General features: G+C 36.9%; 1 protein-coding gene across 4 annotated transcripts in view; it reads left to right on the forward strand.

Annotated features, from left to right (window-relative positions):
* Positions 1-17,382, forward strand: part of SLC44A1 (solute carrier family 44 member 1) — a 202,892-nt gene that overhangs the window by 141,575 nt on the left and 43,935 nt on the right. For 2 of the 4 annotated variants that reach the window (XM_047067374.1, XM_047067366.1), the window contains exons 14-15: positions 8,591-8,827; positions 10,840-11,145. In XM_047067374.1, coding sequence (XP_046923330.1) covers positions 8,591-8,827; positions 10,840-11,130 — 528 coding nt within the window. In that variant the 3' untranslated portion in view covers positions 11,131-11,145. Of the gene's footprint in view, positions 1-8,590; positions 8,828-10,839; positions 11,146-14,101; positions 14,859-17,382 lie in introns of those variants that run through there. The other 2 variants (XM_047067380.1, XM_047067383.1) reach the window with 2 other exon arrangements.

The raw sequence follows: 17,382 nt of genomic DNA on the forward strand, positions 1-17,382 counted from the left end.
ATATATATATATATATATATATATATATATATATATTCTTTCATTTGAAAAATGTCTAGCTCATCAAAAAACTATTAAGTAAAATATGTAATATAAAGGAAGCACTTACAAAGCCCTTAATTTGCATCAGGCACTGTTCTAAATTCTCGGGGCGCCTGGGTGGCGCAGTCAGTTGAGCGTCCGACTTCAGCCAGGTCACGATCTTGCGGTCCGTGAGTTCGAGCCCCGCGTCAGGCTCTGGGCTGATGGCTCAGAGCCTGGAGCCTGTTTCCGATTCTGTGTCTCCCTCTCTCTCTGCCCCTCCCCCGTTCATGCTTTGTCTCTCTCTGTCCCCAAAAATAAATAAATGTTGAAAAAAAAATTAAATTCTTTACATGTATGGTATTCATTTAATCCTAACAATAAATTTGTAAAGGAAGTTATATTATCCTCACTTTACTGATGGGGAAACTGAGGTACAACAGTTCAGTAATTTGCACATGTTCCTCCTTACATAATTTGGTCTGTAAAGAATTCAGAAACAGCCTGCTTAGTGGTTAGGGGTACTATATCTGGAGCCTGACTGCCTGGATTTAAATCCTAGCTCTGTCACTTACTAGCTGTGTGACCTGAGGCAGGCTACATAGCCATTCTGTGCCTCAGTTTGTTCATCTATGAAACTGGGATAATAATAGAGCCACACTCTTAGGGTTGTAAGAATTAAACTGGTTAATACATGTAGTGTACCTAACATGGTGCTTGATACATTGTAAATTCTCAGTGAATGTTAGCTGTCATTGTTACTACGTATAAACTCCTTTAAAACAGCTGTGAGGCGCCAGTCAGAGTGGCCAAAATGAACAAATCAGGAGACTATAGATGCTGGAAAGGATGTGGAGAAACGGGAATCCTCTTGCACTGTTGGTGGGAATGCAAATTGGTGCAGCCACTCTGGAAAACAGTGTGGAGGTTCCTCAGAAAATTAAAAATAGACCTACCCTATGACCCAGCAATAGCACTGCTAGGAATTTACCCAACGGATACAGGAGTACTGATGCATAGGGGCACCTGTACCCCAATGTTTATAGCAGCACTCTCAACAATAGCCAAATTATGGAAAGAGCCTAAATGTCCATCAACTGATGAATGGATTAAAAAATTGTGGTTTATATACACAATGGAGTACTTACTACATGGCAATGAGAAAGAATGAAATATGGCCCTTTGTAGCAATATGGATGGAACTGGAGAGTGTGATGCTAAGTGAAATAAGCCATACAGAGAAAGACAGATACCATATGGTTTCACTCTTATGTGGATCCTGAGAAACTTAACAGAAACCCATGGGGGAGGGGAAGAAAAAAAAAAAAAAAGGTTAGAGTGGGAGAGAGCCAAAGTATAAGAGACTCTTAAAAACTGAGAACAAACTGAGGGTTGATGGGGGTGGGAGGGAGGGGAGGGTGGGTGATGGGTATTGAGGAGGGCACCTGTTGGGATGAGCACTGGGTGTTGTATGGAAACCAATTTGACAATAAACTTCATATATTGAAAAAAAAAATAAAAAATAAATAAAACAGATGTGAGGGAATGAGACTTACCTATCCTTAAAGCATCTGAAAAAAGGTATTTTTTCTATACTATTAAAATCTGCAGAGTAATAAATAGCAATATAATTGAATTTCTTTGTATCTGTATTTCAAACCATAAAATGCTCAGAAAATTTGAAAAATTGAGCTGAGCTGACATCACTATAATCTAATAATATCATTTTTATATATGCCCTCCCAGTGTTTTTCTTAATAGGTTTATATTTCTATGGTATAATAATTATAGCCTACATACCAGTTTGTTCTGTCCTTCTCACTTCACATTATATCATATACATTTTTCATATTGCTTTGATAATCTTCATAATTATTCATTATCATTGTCAGTATTTCATCAAATGCTATTTTTTTGTTATTGTTATGTATGTATGTATGTATTTTGAGAGAAGGAGAAAGAGAGCGAGCAGGGGAGAGGGGCAGAGAGAGAGAGAGAGAAAAAGAGAGAATCCCAAGCAGACTCCACGCTCAGTGCAGAGCCCGGCATGGAGCTTGATCTCATGACCATGAGATCATGACCTGAGCCGAAATCAAGGGGCAGATGTTTAACTGACTGAGCCACCCAGGCACCCCCATCAGATGCTACTCCTAAACATTCTGTTACTACCAAACACTTAGGTTACTCCAGCCACTGTGTGTTGAAAATGTTTTTGAAAAGGAAAAAATATTTGGTGTAGAGAGGCATGGAAAGCACAGTGTGGTGTTAAGTTCTCAGGCAACTGTCATCTAAAAAGAATGATAAAACTGTACACATAGTTCTTTTGGAAATTTGTAATTAAACTTACATTATGACTGTTGGATTTATTATTGTCATGTTTTTACAATAAGAGGAAATGTTTTATAGTAAGGATTTAATAAGTTAATCTGTGTCAAGGAGTATAGTGTTGATAACAGTGTTACTGTTGTCAACTATTGCTATTATTTATATGCTATATGACTGATTTAGGAAGGCTTCAGATTTTTTGTCTATTGTCTATTTTATGTTTTACATACTTGTATTTATCCCTGCTACTAAGAAGGATGTGAAGCAACTTAAAATAAAAACATATGTACACAGAACAATTGAAATAAAAGAGGGCGCCTGGCTGGCTCAGTCGGTTAAGCATCTGACATTGGCTCAGGTCATGATCTCACAGTTTGTGAGTTAGAGCCCCACATTGGGTGAGTCAAGCCCTGCTTTGGGTAAAACATGAGCCCTGAGTGAGCCCCACTTCTTTCTCTCTCTCTCTCTCTCTCTCTCTCTCTGCACCTCATTCGCTTGTGCTCTCTCTCTCAAAAATACATAAATACATAAAAAATAAAAGAGAAGCCATATATTGGAATAACAGAAAACAATGTGGTAAAAAGGGCAATTTTTATATCTCTTTTCTTTTTTTTTTTTTTTTTAACTTTTGTTGTTTTTAATTAAGTAGTCTCCACGCCCAACATGGGACTTGAACTCCTGACCCTAAGATCAAGAGTCGCATGCTCTACCGGCTAAGCTAGCCAGGTTCCTCTGTCTCTCTTTTCACTTCATATTATGTCATGAGCATTTACTATTTTATTAAAAATGTTTTAAACATGGTTATACAATTGTATCATCATTTCTTTAACCAAACCTCTAATTTTCTTTTTCTTTTTTTTTTTTTTTTTTTTTAACATTTTATTTATTTTTGGGACAGAGACAGACAGAGCATGAACGGGGGAGGGGCAGAGAGAGAGGGAGACACAGAATCGGAAACAGGCTCCAGGCTCTGAGCCATCAGCCCAGAGCCCGACTCGGGGCTCGAACTCACGGACCGCGAGATCGCGACCTGGCTGAAGTCGGACGCTCAACCGACTGCGCCACCCAGGCGCCCCTAATTTTCTTTTTATAGTTAAACTGTTCTCATTCTACTAATATAAAGTGTGATACAGTGAAGCCATTGTATGCAAACCCTTGCCTGTGTCAATCCTTATTTCCTGAGGCCAGAATCCTGGAAGTGGAATCAATGAGTCAGAGTACCTAATAGGTTTCTGGATGTGCATTATCAAATTGCTTACCAGAAACATGAAAGTTTGAATAATACAAAACTTATAACACTGTAAGAAAATTACTTTTAAAACATAGAGAGATAGACTTTTTTTATTTGATTTATTTTTTAAAGTTTATTTATTTATTTTGAGAGAAAGAGAGAGAGAGAGACAATGTGAGTTGGGGAGGGGCAGAGAGAGAATCCCAAACAGTCTCTGTGCTCTCAGCGCAGAGCCTGATGCAGGGCTTGAACTCACGAACAAAGAGATCATGACCCAAGCCGAAATCAAGAGTCGGACACTTAAGCCAACTGAGCCACCTGGGTACCCCAATATAACTTTTTTTTAAATTGAGATATCCAAAAAAGAGAAAAAAAATAAGAGGGGAAAAAAGTATTTTAGTTTCCAACATACTAAGATAAGCATTCTTTAGTTTTCTTTTTTAAGACTGTAGTTCTGATCACAGAATACAGTAAATCTTTTAAAAAGAATTTCTGGGGCGCCTGGGTGGCGCAGTCGGTTAAGCGTCCGACTTCAGCCAGGTCACGATCTCGCGGTCCGTGAGTTCGAGCCCCGCGTCGGGCTCTGGGCTGATGGCTCGGAGCCTGGAGCCTGTTTCCGATTCTGTGTCTCCCTCTCTCTCTGACCCTCCCCCGTTCATGCTCTGTCTCTCTCTGTCCCAAAAATAAATAAACGTTGAAAAAAAAAATTAAAAAAAAAAAAAAAAAAAAAAAGAATTTCTTTCACTGCAATTAAAAGTAGCTGCTAGTATGCAGAAATGGTCCCTGATCAGATAGGTCACATAGGTAGATCAGAATAAGCATTATAAAAGATGGTGTCAGGAACAAACTATGGATAACATGCAGCAACTTGGATAAATCATGAGGGAATATTGCTGAGTGAAAAACATTAATCCCAGAAAATTAAATACTGTATGATTCCATTTATATAACATTCTTATACTTTTTTTTTTCAATGAAGTAAGCTCTACACCCAACGTGAGGCTTGAACTCATGGCCCTGAGGTTAAGAGTCATATGGTCTAAGTGAGCCAGGAGGTACCCCAAATTATTTTCTCTTACATACCTTTTCTTTTTTTTAATTAAGTAAGCTCTACTTCCAAAATGGGGCTTGAACCATTTATAAACATTCTTAAAATGATAACATTATGGAAATTGGGAACAGATTTATGGTCACCCAGTTAGGGCTGGGGTTGCAGGGAGGCAGAGGGGAAGTTATAAAAGGCTAAAGTGAGGGATCCTTGTTATGATGGAGATGTTCTGTACGTTGTCTGTATCAATGTCAGTACTGTGGTTGTGATATTGTACTCTAGTTTGACAAGGTGTTACTGTTGAAGGGAACTGGGTAAAAGGTACATGAAATCATTCTGTGTTATTTCTTACAATGAAATGTGAATTCAAAATTGTCTCAAAATATAAAATTTAATTTTAAAAACCCTGAATTTAAAAGAAAACAGAAGACAATTCCATGGATTCCATTTCTGTGGAACCCCAGTGGTTTCATGGAATGGTAAATTAGATTTAGGAGGGATCTTATCTCCCCTAGTTTAGTGGCTTGTGATCTGTGACCACTGGCCTATTGGGTCTTCACAGGTAAGAACAGAGATTTACAAACTATTTCAACATTTTCAGGTCTCATAGATATTGCATATTTGCCCAATAAAACTATCCAAAAAAACCCACAAAATCTGAAGCTCTTCACTTCTGTGTGAAATTATTTTATCTCATTTGCTAATACTTTTTCTAACATTAATTATTGGTAGTTTATTTGGTGTTGATTAATAAAAATGATAATATGAATTATTACTTGTAGGTGCTATTTTACTGACAAAATCTTTTAAAACATGAGCTCCATGTGGAAAGGGCATTGCAAATGCAAGATTTATGGTGGAAATGAAAGAAACAAACAAACAAAGATTGCTAAGCACTGTGTTAAATGCTTTCAGAATGCTTATTTTAACAATGGGATGTATGTATTTTTATGTCTCTTTTAAAGGTGGAAAAACAGATTCAGAAAGGTTACATGAACTTGCTTGGAGTCACAAAACTAAGAAGTATTAACTCTGTGATTCAAATCTACATCTTTCTGATTCTAAAACTAGCACCCTTTCCTTTCTGCTTCTCCCATCCTACCCTGTGTATGAATCTCTTCTATGGTGTCATCAAAAACGTGTCCTGTAGAACAGGAGCGTGGAAATGTTTAAAATCATGCATCCTATTAGAAAAAATTTTTGAGCACACTTCCTAATATATTTACATTTATTAATGATATATGTACAGCTTTTACTAATATATACATGGTAAAGCATAGTATAAAAGGAAATTAAAATAAATGAGAAATATAATTTGAAGTCCCAGGTGCTCTTAAATTCTCCCTTGGGTATGTGTACCCCACCACGGAGATCACTGATCTAAGCCAGTACTTCTTGTAGACTTTATCAGAATCACCTGAGGCAAATTTAATTTAATTTAATTTTATTTTATTTTATTTTATTTTATTTTATTTTATTTTATTTTATTTTTTAAAGTTTATTTATTTTGAGAGAGAGTGTATATGTGTACATGTACACACACATGAACAGGGGAGGGGCAGAGAGAGAGGGAAGAGAGAATACCAAGCAAGCTCCCCACTGTCAGCGCAGAGCCCAGTTCGGGGCTCCATCTCACAAACTCACAAGCTGTGATCATGACCTGAGCTGAAATCAGAGAGTTGGATGCTTAACCAACGGAGCCACCCAGCTGCCCCCACCCGAGGAACCTTTTAAATGAATATTGCTGGGCTTCATCTTAGCTCTAACCAATTGGACTCTGGGGGTAGGGCCCTGGAATCTGTATCACTCACAAACTCCCCAAGTGATACCTAGCCCTTCTGCAGTTTGAGAACCATTAATGTATCCTCTGCTTGACACCCTTTCATTATATTTGGGAGTAATTATTACCTTATTACATTCCCTTGGCTTTTGGGCTAAATATCATTAATTCTTGAAGTTGTTTCTTACTTGTTTGCTTATTTGTTTGTTTTGAGAGTGCAAGTGGGGGAGGGGCAGAGTAAGTTGGGGTGGGGGGCACAGAGGAACCGATGAAGCCTGTGATGACAGCAGAGAGCCCTATGCAGGACTCAGACTTTCAAACCATGAGATCATGACCTAAGCCAAGCCAGCCGCTTAACCAACTGAGTCACCCAGGTGGCCCTTAAAGTTGTTTCTAATGTGACAGTATCCAACCTTCCACTTCAACAGATTTTGTCTCAACGTCTAGTTTGTCGGAGCCGCACCTTTTCCCTGTAATTGACTTTAACATTTCAAATGTGGCTTAACTTTTAGTGGTTTAGAGTGAGCATAAAGAACCTCAGTCCTTCTGTAGGACGGATGTCAAAAATTTGAAGAAGATATAAGAAACAACTCATTCTAAAAACCAAAAAGAGTGAAAGAAAATGGATATAATTAGCTATCTGTAGAAGTCACCCCAGAAAGTAAATGACTGTAAGAGAGAATTCCTGAGTGTTTGCCACAAAAAATGGTGGAGGGTCATCTAAATTTTGGGCAGACCCAGATTTGCTCCCTAAAATCATCTGAAAATTTACAGGTCAATTTATAGTCTGCTCCTTCTCAGCACTGGACCAGAAAAGGCTGCTGTGGTTCTAGAAGACTCTTTCTTTTCCTTTGTTATTTCATGTTGTATGTTAGGCCAGGTGTAGGGCTGAGCACGAGTGTATTTAGGATTCAGTATGACCCATTACTGCTTTATATCAATATCCAAGTATTTGCTGAGTTCTTACCTTGAAAGAGGGCTGGATTTGGCATCATAAGAGCATTATTTGGGTGATATCTGCCCTTCTACTCTGTGACCTTGGGCAAGTTGGCTAGCATCTCTGAATATGTTTCCCAGTCTATAAAATGAAGGTGATAATGTTTGCCATAAACCATTCCTAGGGATTGAAAAGCTGAACTAAATGTATTAAAAGAACCACAAGAAATTTCAAGTGCTGCACGGGAGGGACCAGAGTAGGTGGTTCTTGACAATAAGCAATTTCACTGTTTCTTATATTCTTCTATGATGGATATTTGTGGCAACCTCTTTCTTCACAGGTAATCCAAATCTAAACTACGTGGCGACTCATATTAAATTTACCACATGTTCTCTGTGAAAAAATACAAAACAAAGAAAAAACTCTTAGAGATGTTTGTTGCAGCATTATTTATATCAGAAAACAATATAAGTCTCCAACTGTAGGAGAATGGTCAAATTTTAAGTCACCCATAAGATGAAATTATGCGGCTAAGTATTGGTGAAACATTTATAATGCTACTATAAATATTAATGAATAGCTTTTAATGATTTATTTATATAATACTATTTCATATATATAAAAGCACAATACCCTGGACTGTCAATAATTTTATTCTGAGTGCAATAGTGCAATTTTCTAAAATATGCATTCTTAGGGGCGCCTGGGTGGCTCAGTCAGTTGAGCATCCGACTTCGCCTCAGGTCATGATCTCTCACGGTCCGTGAGTTCGAGCCCTGCATAGGGCTCTGTGCTGATAACTCAGAGCCTGGAGCCTGCTTCAGATTCTGTATCTCCCTCTATCTCTGCCCCTCCCTCATTCTCTCTCTCTCTCTCTCTGTCTCTCTCAAAAACTAAATAAGCATTAAAAATTTTTTTAAAATAAAATATGCATGCATACATTTGTCTTAAAAATTGCCACAGGTGCTTAAATACGTGAAGTTTTAAGGAACAAGCATAACATTTGGAAACATGACTATTTTTCATGTAAACCAGAAGTGTTTAAAAGACTATTTTTTATTTATGTGATATACATGTATATGTGTGTGTATGGGTATATATGAATTATCCTTTGTAGCTTGCAGTAGAATGAAGGTATGCAGCCAGCGTTTATAAATATTAAAGGGAATTTGAAGTCTGCAAATGATGAAGAAATAGTGGTTTTCTATGGTAGGATATTAAATGTGTTCTTTGTTCTCTCTGCTTCAGGTGCTGATAGTCTGCAGCACGGGTTTGGCTGGGATTATGCTGCTCAACTACCAGCAAGATTACACAGTATGGGTGCTGCCTCTGATCATCGTCTGCCTCTTTGCTTTCCTAGTCGCTCATTGCTTCCTGTCCATTTACGAAATGGTAGTGGATGTATTATTCTTGTGTTTTGCCATTGATACAAAATACAATGATGGGAGCCCTGGCAGAGAATTCTATATGGATAAAGTGCTAATGGTAAGTATTTCAAACGCCCTCTACTCCTTTAGAGGTAAACATACTAGTAAAAATATTTTGCAAAACATTCTCCATGTTTAATTCCTGTTATATGCAACTGAGTAATTTAGAATTAAACCTGTAGGGCTCACGAATTAGGTTAGTCTTGGGGAAATCAGGGAAGAAGGAAGGTCCTCTTGGCATGGATGAGACCATATATATACACCTAGCTAGAGCAATACCCATTAATAGTCCTGAGTTCACATTATTTCATACTGCTCCCTCCCTCTCTGCAATTAGATGGATTAGAATTGACTTTTTACAACCTGAATTTTAGTCCTTGAATTGAAACATTGGACCACTGATGTTCTAAGTGCCCTTTCTTGAAGTGGAGCTCAAAGACAAAAAGTCTTTATTTCCCCAGTGGTAGCACCTGCCTATATTTTTCCGTCTACCACCTTTCCAAATAGTATTGCTGTCAGCCCCATTGGAAGTCATTATCCTAAGTATGCCAGGCCAAACTGAAAGTGTTTTGTAATGAATACAGATTAACAGACTCAGGACTGATAGATTATATACTGTTTTCCATTAGTCAAGATCTGAACTTTTACACAGATATTATATTCCGATTCTTTAGTTATCTAGCCTCTGCAGCTTCCCTGTATTAGAATCTCAATTAAAAATTTTAAAACTTTAGAAACTATTTAAATGTTTCAAATATTATTATCAATGTCAAATGCTCCCAAAATAAGGATGCTTCTTAATAATAGTACTTTGCCATTAAGCTGTGAAATATTCCTATCTGAAGAGTAGGTAATATTGAAGGGTAAACATTAGACCTTGAGATAACAAGTCCTCTTCCAGGAGCCTGGTTTATCTAGTTAAATATAAAATAATGTGTTAATAAATAAGATAGATTTTTTTTTTCAATTGCAGAAATTTCAAATGATTTAATGGACATATTGGGTACTGATTATCTCTTTCACTGAAAACACCATCAACTAAATTTTGGAAATTTTCATAATGTCTAAATTATATTTCTAACTGGTTGTTTTCATAATGGAATTTGACTGTGAGCATTCCATCTCCCTTCTGATTAAGACATTTAGAAGAAGAATTTGGGGACACCTGTCTGGCCCAGTTGATAGAGCAGGCGACTCTTGATTTTGGGGTTGTAAGTTTGAGACCCATGTTGGGTGTAGAGATTACCTAAATGAATGAATGAATGAATGAATGAATGAATGAATAAATAAATAAATTTTAAAAACCTTAAAAAAAAGAAGAGGGAGAATTTGTTTTTTTGTGTCTTAAACCCTTGATCCAGAGCAGAGTAACAAAAAATACTTTTTTCTTCTTTTAGTTTTTTCAGTAAGAATGATGAGGATATTTAATGGAGAAGTGCTCCATAAACTTGGACATGATAGAAACATTTCTTTGGGGCATAATCCCATTTTAACTACTTTTGACCACAGGTTCTGGTTGTTACTTCCTGTCTTCCTGCTTTATGGAGTAATTTCAAAGCCCGATAGACATTTTTTTAAAGCAGCTTATTTATGGTTGGGTAAAAACAGTATTCTGCGCTTAGTAGAATCAATGCTTTTTTTTTTACCTGCTAGGGCTAGTTTAAAGAGAGGGCTTATGGAATAAAACGCTCTTGTTTTTCTGTTTAACCTTGATATGGAAAAAGTCAGACAACAAATAGAACAATAATCTAAGTATGAAAAAACAGTCTTTTAAGAAAGCATTAGAGATTTTCTCTTCCAGATAGAAGTAACATTCTCTCTTTGAGCTTAAGTGAGATTGTCACAATAAATGGACGGAAAAAAGATGTCCTAAAGATATCACAAGTTGCAGCCCATGTGCACAGATTTAGCAGCCGTTGTGTAGTGATAATAAATATTATTCACTGCTCTGGTTTTAGGCCATCCATGTACTGATATTGAATTAAAAATGTCAGTGTTCCTTAGAATTCATCTGCCAACCAAAATCTGAAAGGACCTAAGAATTTATGCAATTTGGTCCATATTTTGCAGGAGTTTGTGGAAAACAGTAGAAAAGCAATGAAAGAAGCTGGTAAGGGAGGCGTTGCCGATGCCAGAGAGCTAAAGCCGATGGTAGGTGGAGATGAGGAGGTGACCGCCCTCCAAGAATTTCACTTTCACTTCCTCTCTCTCTCTGTTTTCACTGACTGCACTTCTTCAGGAGAAGCTTTTGTTGTCTGTATCACACAGGATGTGCTGCTCTTTCTGTTTGTGTGTTTACCCATCACTTGGATGGCAGAATTCTTGTCACAACTGAGACCGCCTTCTGTAAAAGTAAGCTGAAAGGAACAACATCTGTCTCAGGGCTTATCACGAAGCAGGGGCTAATTTTTGTCCCTAAAGTAAAATGGCCATTTCTGGTTTTGGGGTTTTTTTTCTTTTAATTTTTAGCTGTACGTGTTTGGTTTTCAATGGAATGAACATTTGGTTGTACACTTGAACTGACAGTTTAATTTTTATCATTTTGGAAGGTGATACTAGCAATTCCTTTCAACTTGCTAAAATTCACATTCCCCACTTTTTTAATATTGGTTTGTTTCTGTTGCTGTCTTTTATCCTTTGCTGACTTTTTCTTCTGTTGCCTGGATTGTACTTTCTTTGTTTCTTAAGCTGTTTTTCAGTAGCAAACAAGATTACTCCATCAACACTCACATTCCCACTCAATAAAACAACCTGGTCTTCTCTAACCTCAGCTTAATTGTGAGAAAGGTCAATGATCTCTGGTTAGTGATATGTATGTATATTCTAAGTACTCTACTTTCATTTGGGAAAAAAAAGGCAACTTAATCAATGTAAGAGAATCCTGAGTTGCTTTTGCCACAGATACTCTCACCTCTGCATAATGACAGATAACCCTCGCATATCTTTGTGTAATTACTGCTTATTTTGCAAATGTATTGTTATTAAACAGCATGTTATTTAAAAATATTATATAACTGCCTACGTCCTGAAACAGCTAATTTTAAATAATGTGCCTTCTGATTGCACGTGATGTCCCAAAGTGTGAGATGAAGACTCCTCTTTCTTACTAAACTATAAAGTTTAATAAGTGGTTGATTTCATAGGTTTCCAACTTGCATAAAACAAGCACGTTTAAGTATATAAGAGTAAAGGAAATGGGTTTGTTTGAGGTTGGGTGCTGGGGAGGCCATATTTATATGCAAAATAATTGCATATTCAACCTAAATTAAAACCTCAGCAGAATGTTTAGATATAAATTCCTCCGTAACCGCCTCCAGGGCCTATTTTGGTGTTGCTGTTAATAGCATTAATGATTGTCAGAGTCAAAACTTCAATGTTTATTTCCCAAGGTACAGATCACTCTAATCGTAAGTCAAAGGATGTAGAACTCTTAGTTTTAAGTGTGCACCAGCCAAAACTCCGTTGAGTGGGCAAGGGGCACCATCAGCAATCCCCCTGGTCTGGCTTCTTGCCTTCTCTACCCCCCCTTTCTGTATACCTCCTACTTGACCCTGGCCAAGGGGGACGGTAGTGAAGATTCTGCCGACCCTCTGGTGGCATGGTTAAATGAGGAAGGCTTCCTTCTTGCCACTGTTTGTTTGTCATACGTGTTCAGTAACTGGCTCCCAGTGTAAACCTTAAAAAGGTAAAATATAAAATCTTTAAAATGTAAACTACCTTTGCCCCCCTTTTTTGTCAGTCATAATCATTTTTAAAAAGGGAGAAATATTTGGAGGTCTTGACTGGCTTGGTTTGACCATGAATTGGCACATATTTCTGCATTATCCTTTAGTGAAGGATACAGTGTGGAAGACGAGAATACAAGTATGCTGACTCTTACCTAAACCTCTAATTCGTAGGTAATGATACAAGGAGAAATCCCCAGGTTATGTGGCATTCTACCAGAAGCCAAAAATTTAGGAAGATTTTTTCCCCCTAATATTGCTTTCAGTTTTAAATTAATGCCCCTTAACTGAAACACTGCTTTAAAATCTTCATTCATTTTTTGCTTTTGTTTTATGTTGCTCATCAGCTCATTGCTTGCAGATTAATGGCAAAACCCTCCACTATGTTTCCAAATATATCTTCTATGTGCATTGTGCTTCTGGTGTTTTGGACATTATAGCATTTGGTCCCTAAGAATGGTATTTTTTTATGCAGTTTAAAAACTTCCCGGGAGAGAAGTTGAGATGTTGCTTACAGAGTAGTTAAATATTTTAAGTACATCAGTACCTCTGATTCTTATCTCTCTTTTGCATTAGCATGGTAAGAGTTGACCCTGCTACCACTATGCATCTTGGATGTGTCCCTAAATAATTCTCTGAGAGATTCCTCGTTAAAACTTGGGGTTTGGTAGAAATCAGGATTGCTAACTTGTCTTTGCCTGATTTAATTCATATGTTATTCTCTTAGATTAAAGTTCTGTAAAAGCGCCATATCTATTTAGCCGTATCTATACAATCTGCTGTTAAGTTCACTTGTTTATCTTCTTTCTTAATGGGATATTTTAATTTAGGGTTTACTTTTAGCCTAGAGAATTAATGTTCAGGAAAATGAGGTTTTAAATTTCCCTTTTGACGAGGGATCATTGAATTAAATATAAGTACTTCCAGTTTTCCTCTTGGACTTTTTTTTCTTTTTCTTTTTTTTTTTTTTGAGAAAGAGCCTCACTAGTTCAGGACACTCTGAAGGTCTGTGAGGTCGTCCTATAAATCTTTGAAAATGATTTTAGAAAGATTTACCAAATGTGATGTTATAGAAGTTTAAGAAAGAGAACTTCCGGCCATCTGCTTCAACAGGAAAGAATTTATAGAGGAAAAGGAAAAAAAAAAAAAACCTGAACACTGTAACAACATAGGCCAGAGATGTATTCTCTGCATATCTCAGAGATTATCCAGAAGGAAATGTGACTTTCTTTAAATTTTTGTTTTTTTAATGTTTACTTACTTTTGAGACAGAGTGTGAGCAGGGAAAGGGCAGAGGGAGAGAAAGACACAGAATCCAAAGTAGGCTCCAGGCTCCTAGCTGTCAGCACAGAGCCTAACAGGAGCTGGAACTCACAGAGCTGTGAGATCACGAGCTGAAGTCGCTTAACTGACTGAGCCACCCAGGTGCCCCTGACTTTCAACATTCATAGGAATTGCGGCCCCTGGAATATAGGTTCGCGCAAAGGGCTCTCAGTCCATTTTGCTTTGTTGCCGCTTGTGACCATCTGTGTACTTGTAACATCATTCATGACCTCCTTTTAATGGTAATTGTCTAAGATTATACTCTGTATGACTTTGTTTTCTAGGCTTCGGGAGCAAGTTCTGCTTGAACCTAGCCGACCGTTATGGAACCCATTGACATTCCAAAACAATATATACACATAACTATGTATTTGTGTGTGTGGGTGTGTGTATATATGTATATGTATGTGTGTATATATATGTATATGTATATACACACACACACATAATCAGCCAAAATCAGAGAAAAGGAACAGGGATTTAATACCTTTTTTATGCTTATTTTTGTCAAACATGTACTCCTTTCATACGGGTGGCTTTTACAAGGCAACTGCCGTCATTTAATGTTTTCAATTGTAATTGTCTTAATGGAAATGTTAAGATTCATATCTGATTAACATTTTTAATAACTTAGAGGAGATTTTAACTTTAGTTATTTAAATGAGATAAAATTATTGTACCGAATTCTCTGTCTAAAGTTTATTCAGGGGTGATTTCCCTGATGTGTGCATAAAATCAAGATCTTATTTTACTGATGCATAAGTCCTAGTGGGACGAGACTAGGCATATGCTTTCAGATAAATAAGGAGTTACTCCAATCAGTTTTCCCCAATCAAAGAAGCCATGTCATTTTACTTTTAGAAACATACAAGTGGACTCAATATGGGAATTTTCATAATCGCTCATGCATTTGTCAGCCAACATTAAAAAGTAACCAACTCCTCAGGTATTTGTAGTTTACCCTAAGCTTCTATAAGAGAGTAGGTTAAAAAGAAAAGGGTAGATAATCTTTCTTATGCAAACTTTGTTCTTATAGTTTGTCTTTTCTTTCATTTTTTACTTTAGTAGCATCCTCCACACATTCGTGTGCCTAATTTGAAGGGAAGCTGGGGCACCCAGCGAGTTTAGCCATTAAGTTTCTGTGTATTGATTTGCAGATTAAGTAATGCTGGGAGGAATAAAGAAGGAAGGGAAACTTGGAACACAAAAGCCTTGCAGATTCCAGTGCTTGGGCTTCTGCTTCTAAGGAACTTCAGTGGCTTAGGGCTAAATGGCCATTTTATTCAAATGCTATGAAATCTGAAAACATACTGGCAGGTGCTCCTCTCCTTGGCAATTCATTCAGTATCCAGATTCTACAATGTTTAACTGAAGAATTGGTCATGTTTTGATCCTAAGAGTCGAACATTCTTTTTGTTTGGGGATGGGTTTGGGGTTTTTTTGTTTCTTTGTTGTTTTTCTTTTTTTTTAAATTCCTAAAGCTTACCAGATATGAATGGCTAATATTCCATTGTTCTGCTTATTGTAATGGTGAATGCTTTAAGAAAAAAAAGTGTAATTTGCTAAGAATAATTCATGATCTGTTTATGCGATAACTCCTTTTTGTTACAATTTTTTTAAAAAAGGCTATTTTTGTTAATGTAAAGTAAATATTTCAGAGCAAATTTTTTAAACTTATTGCACTAAATACAGGCTCTGTACAAAAAAAAAAAAAGCCTCAGCATTTTATCATTCCATGGAAGAAGAATCTTTTGAAAGAAAGCATTGCCTCCTACCAGAATTAGACAGTGAATTAGACCGGTATGATGGAAATGCATACAATTAATGTCACTAGGGCTTAATAAGCAGCTGTTTGCTAATGTGCTTCCTTTCAAAGGGTTAGACCTTTAAATTGCTGCAAAAGGTAAATTGTATTTTTTTTTTTAAGTATCCGTGTTCTTTACTCTAGCTAGGCTAAAATTTGCTAAATGCCTTGGTTTCTTTTCAAAGCTCATGTAATATTTCTGATTTTTCAGAATATTTGCAATAAGAGTCTGGATTTTTTAAAAAAACAAACAAACAAAAAACCACACACACACACACAGTTAAGAGCTCATATCTTGGCAAGACCTGGGAAACCAACATTGTGAGACTAGCTATTTTGAAACAATAATTCTCCAGAAGTTAACATCTAACATCGCCAAACGGTATCATTGTACTCTTTTATATCATTTGAAATGGAATAAATATAATTATGTAACTAACAATTTTCCAAATAGATGAGAGAGCAAATCATGTAAGGAAATTCAGAATACCTTCTGTTTCATAGCCACACAGATTTTGGACGTTAAGAAACATTGGGAACTAAATTTAGGATTGGAAAAAGTTTGGAAGATGAGTATCAAAACAGAAGACATTCTAGGAGCTAGCTATTCTAGGAGATGTCCCTCCAAAGTGACCTGATGGAAGTCTTGAATTTGGAAATTAGGTTCTGCTCACTTGGACATCCCAGCATCATGGACTCTTGCTGCTCCCTGTTCCATTTGCTCGCAATCTCAGCTATTTGGAAGCCACCAGGAATGCTTTCTAATTATCATTTGCAACTAGAACTGTAATCAGAAAGAAATTTTGTATTTTTGTATAACTTGATTGTGTGCCATTTTATATAACAGGTCCTGTTTTACAAATAAATTTCGTTTTACTAACATTGTGTTTAGAAATTATGATCTATGTGTAACCATGTCATTTGAGTTCCAAATTAATTGCCAGGCTGTTTTCCCTGAGTGAATCTGTGTGCTGTCTAAGTAGATATATGCATAGGTGCATATATATTACCACAGGCACACACAGAGAGATGTTTAATATATAGAATATCACTCTCATATGAGCTTCATTCCTTGATACATTTTATAAAGCCTCACAGAGGCTTTTTAGCAATATTTAAATGTTTTGAGGTTATGTTTGGATATTCCTGCTGCCTCTTTCATTCATTGTGAGTCATTCTTCAGCTAGCTATGGGCCGCCTTATTGCTACTCGCTCACTGCCTCCATCTTCTGCCCAAGTGAGAAGAATAGATGAAGAACAAAAATTATCTGTGATATGTGGTTGCCTGAATAACTTTATAAGCCATCGACTCTGTGTTGTGGTTTTTGTCTTTTTCTGTGATGGATCTTCAAAATTGTGTTCAGTACTTACATCTCCAGAGTTCTAGTTAGGGTCCTCTATTGTAAATGCTGATCGTGGTGGCCAGAGTGTCACTGTGGGCTCTGCCATCAGAAAAAGCCTCTGGTACATGATTTAGACTTTCTAGGCTCCCGCCTCAATAGTAAGTGCTGCTATAATGTAGTATGGAAGGGAGAAGGTTACATTTCGGTGTAAGTCCAAGAGACCTATGTTCTACTGGAGGCTTAACCAGTGCGTTAGGTAAACATTAGGAATTTAGCTAGGGCGTTGAGATTACATAATCCTTGCATGGATGAGCAGAGCTCAGAGAAGGTTGTTCCTTTAAACCATTTAATGCAGTGCTTAATGTTTAGGATTAGAGCTTTTATCCTATCCTATAGCACGATTAAGTCCTACGTTACT

The sequence above is a fragment of the Lynx rufus genome, unplaced genomic scaffold, assembly GCF_022079265.1.
Source record: "Lynx rufus isolate CCGP_SWC_20201006 ecotype Redwood Valley unplaced genomic scaffold, mLynRuf1.p SCAF_10, whole genome shotgun sequence".
In the NCBI taxonomy this organism is placed as follows: Eukaryota; Metazoa; Chordata; class Mammalia; order Carnivora; family Felidae; genus Lynx; species Lynx rufus.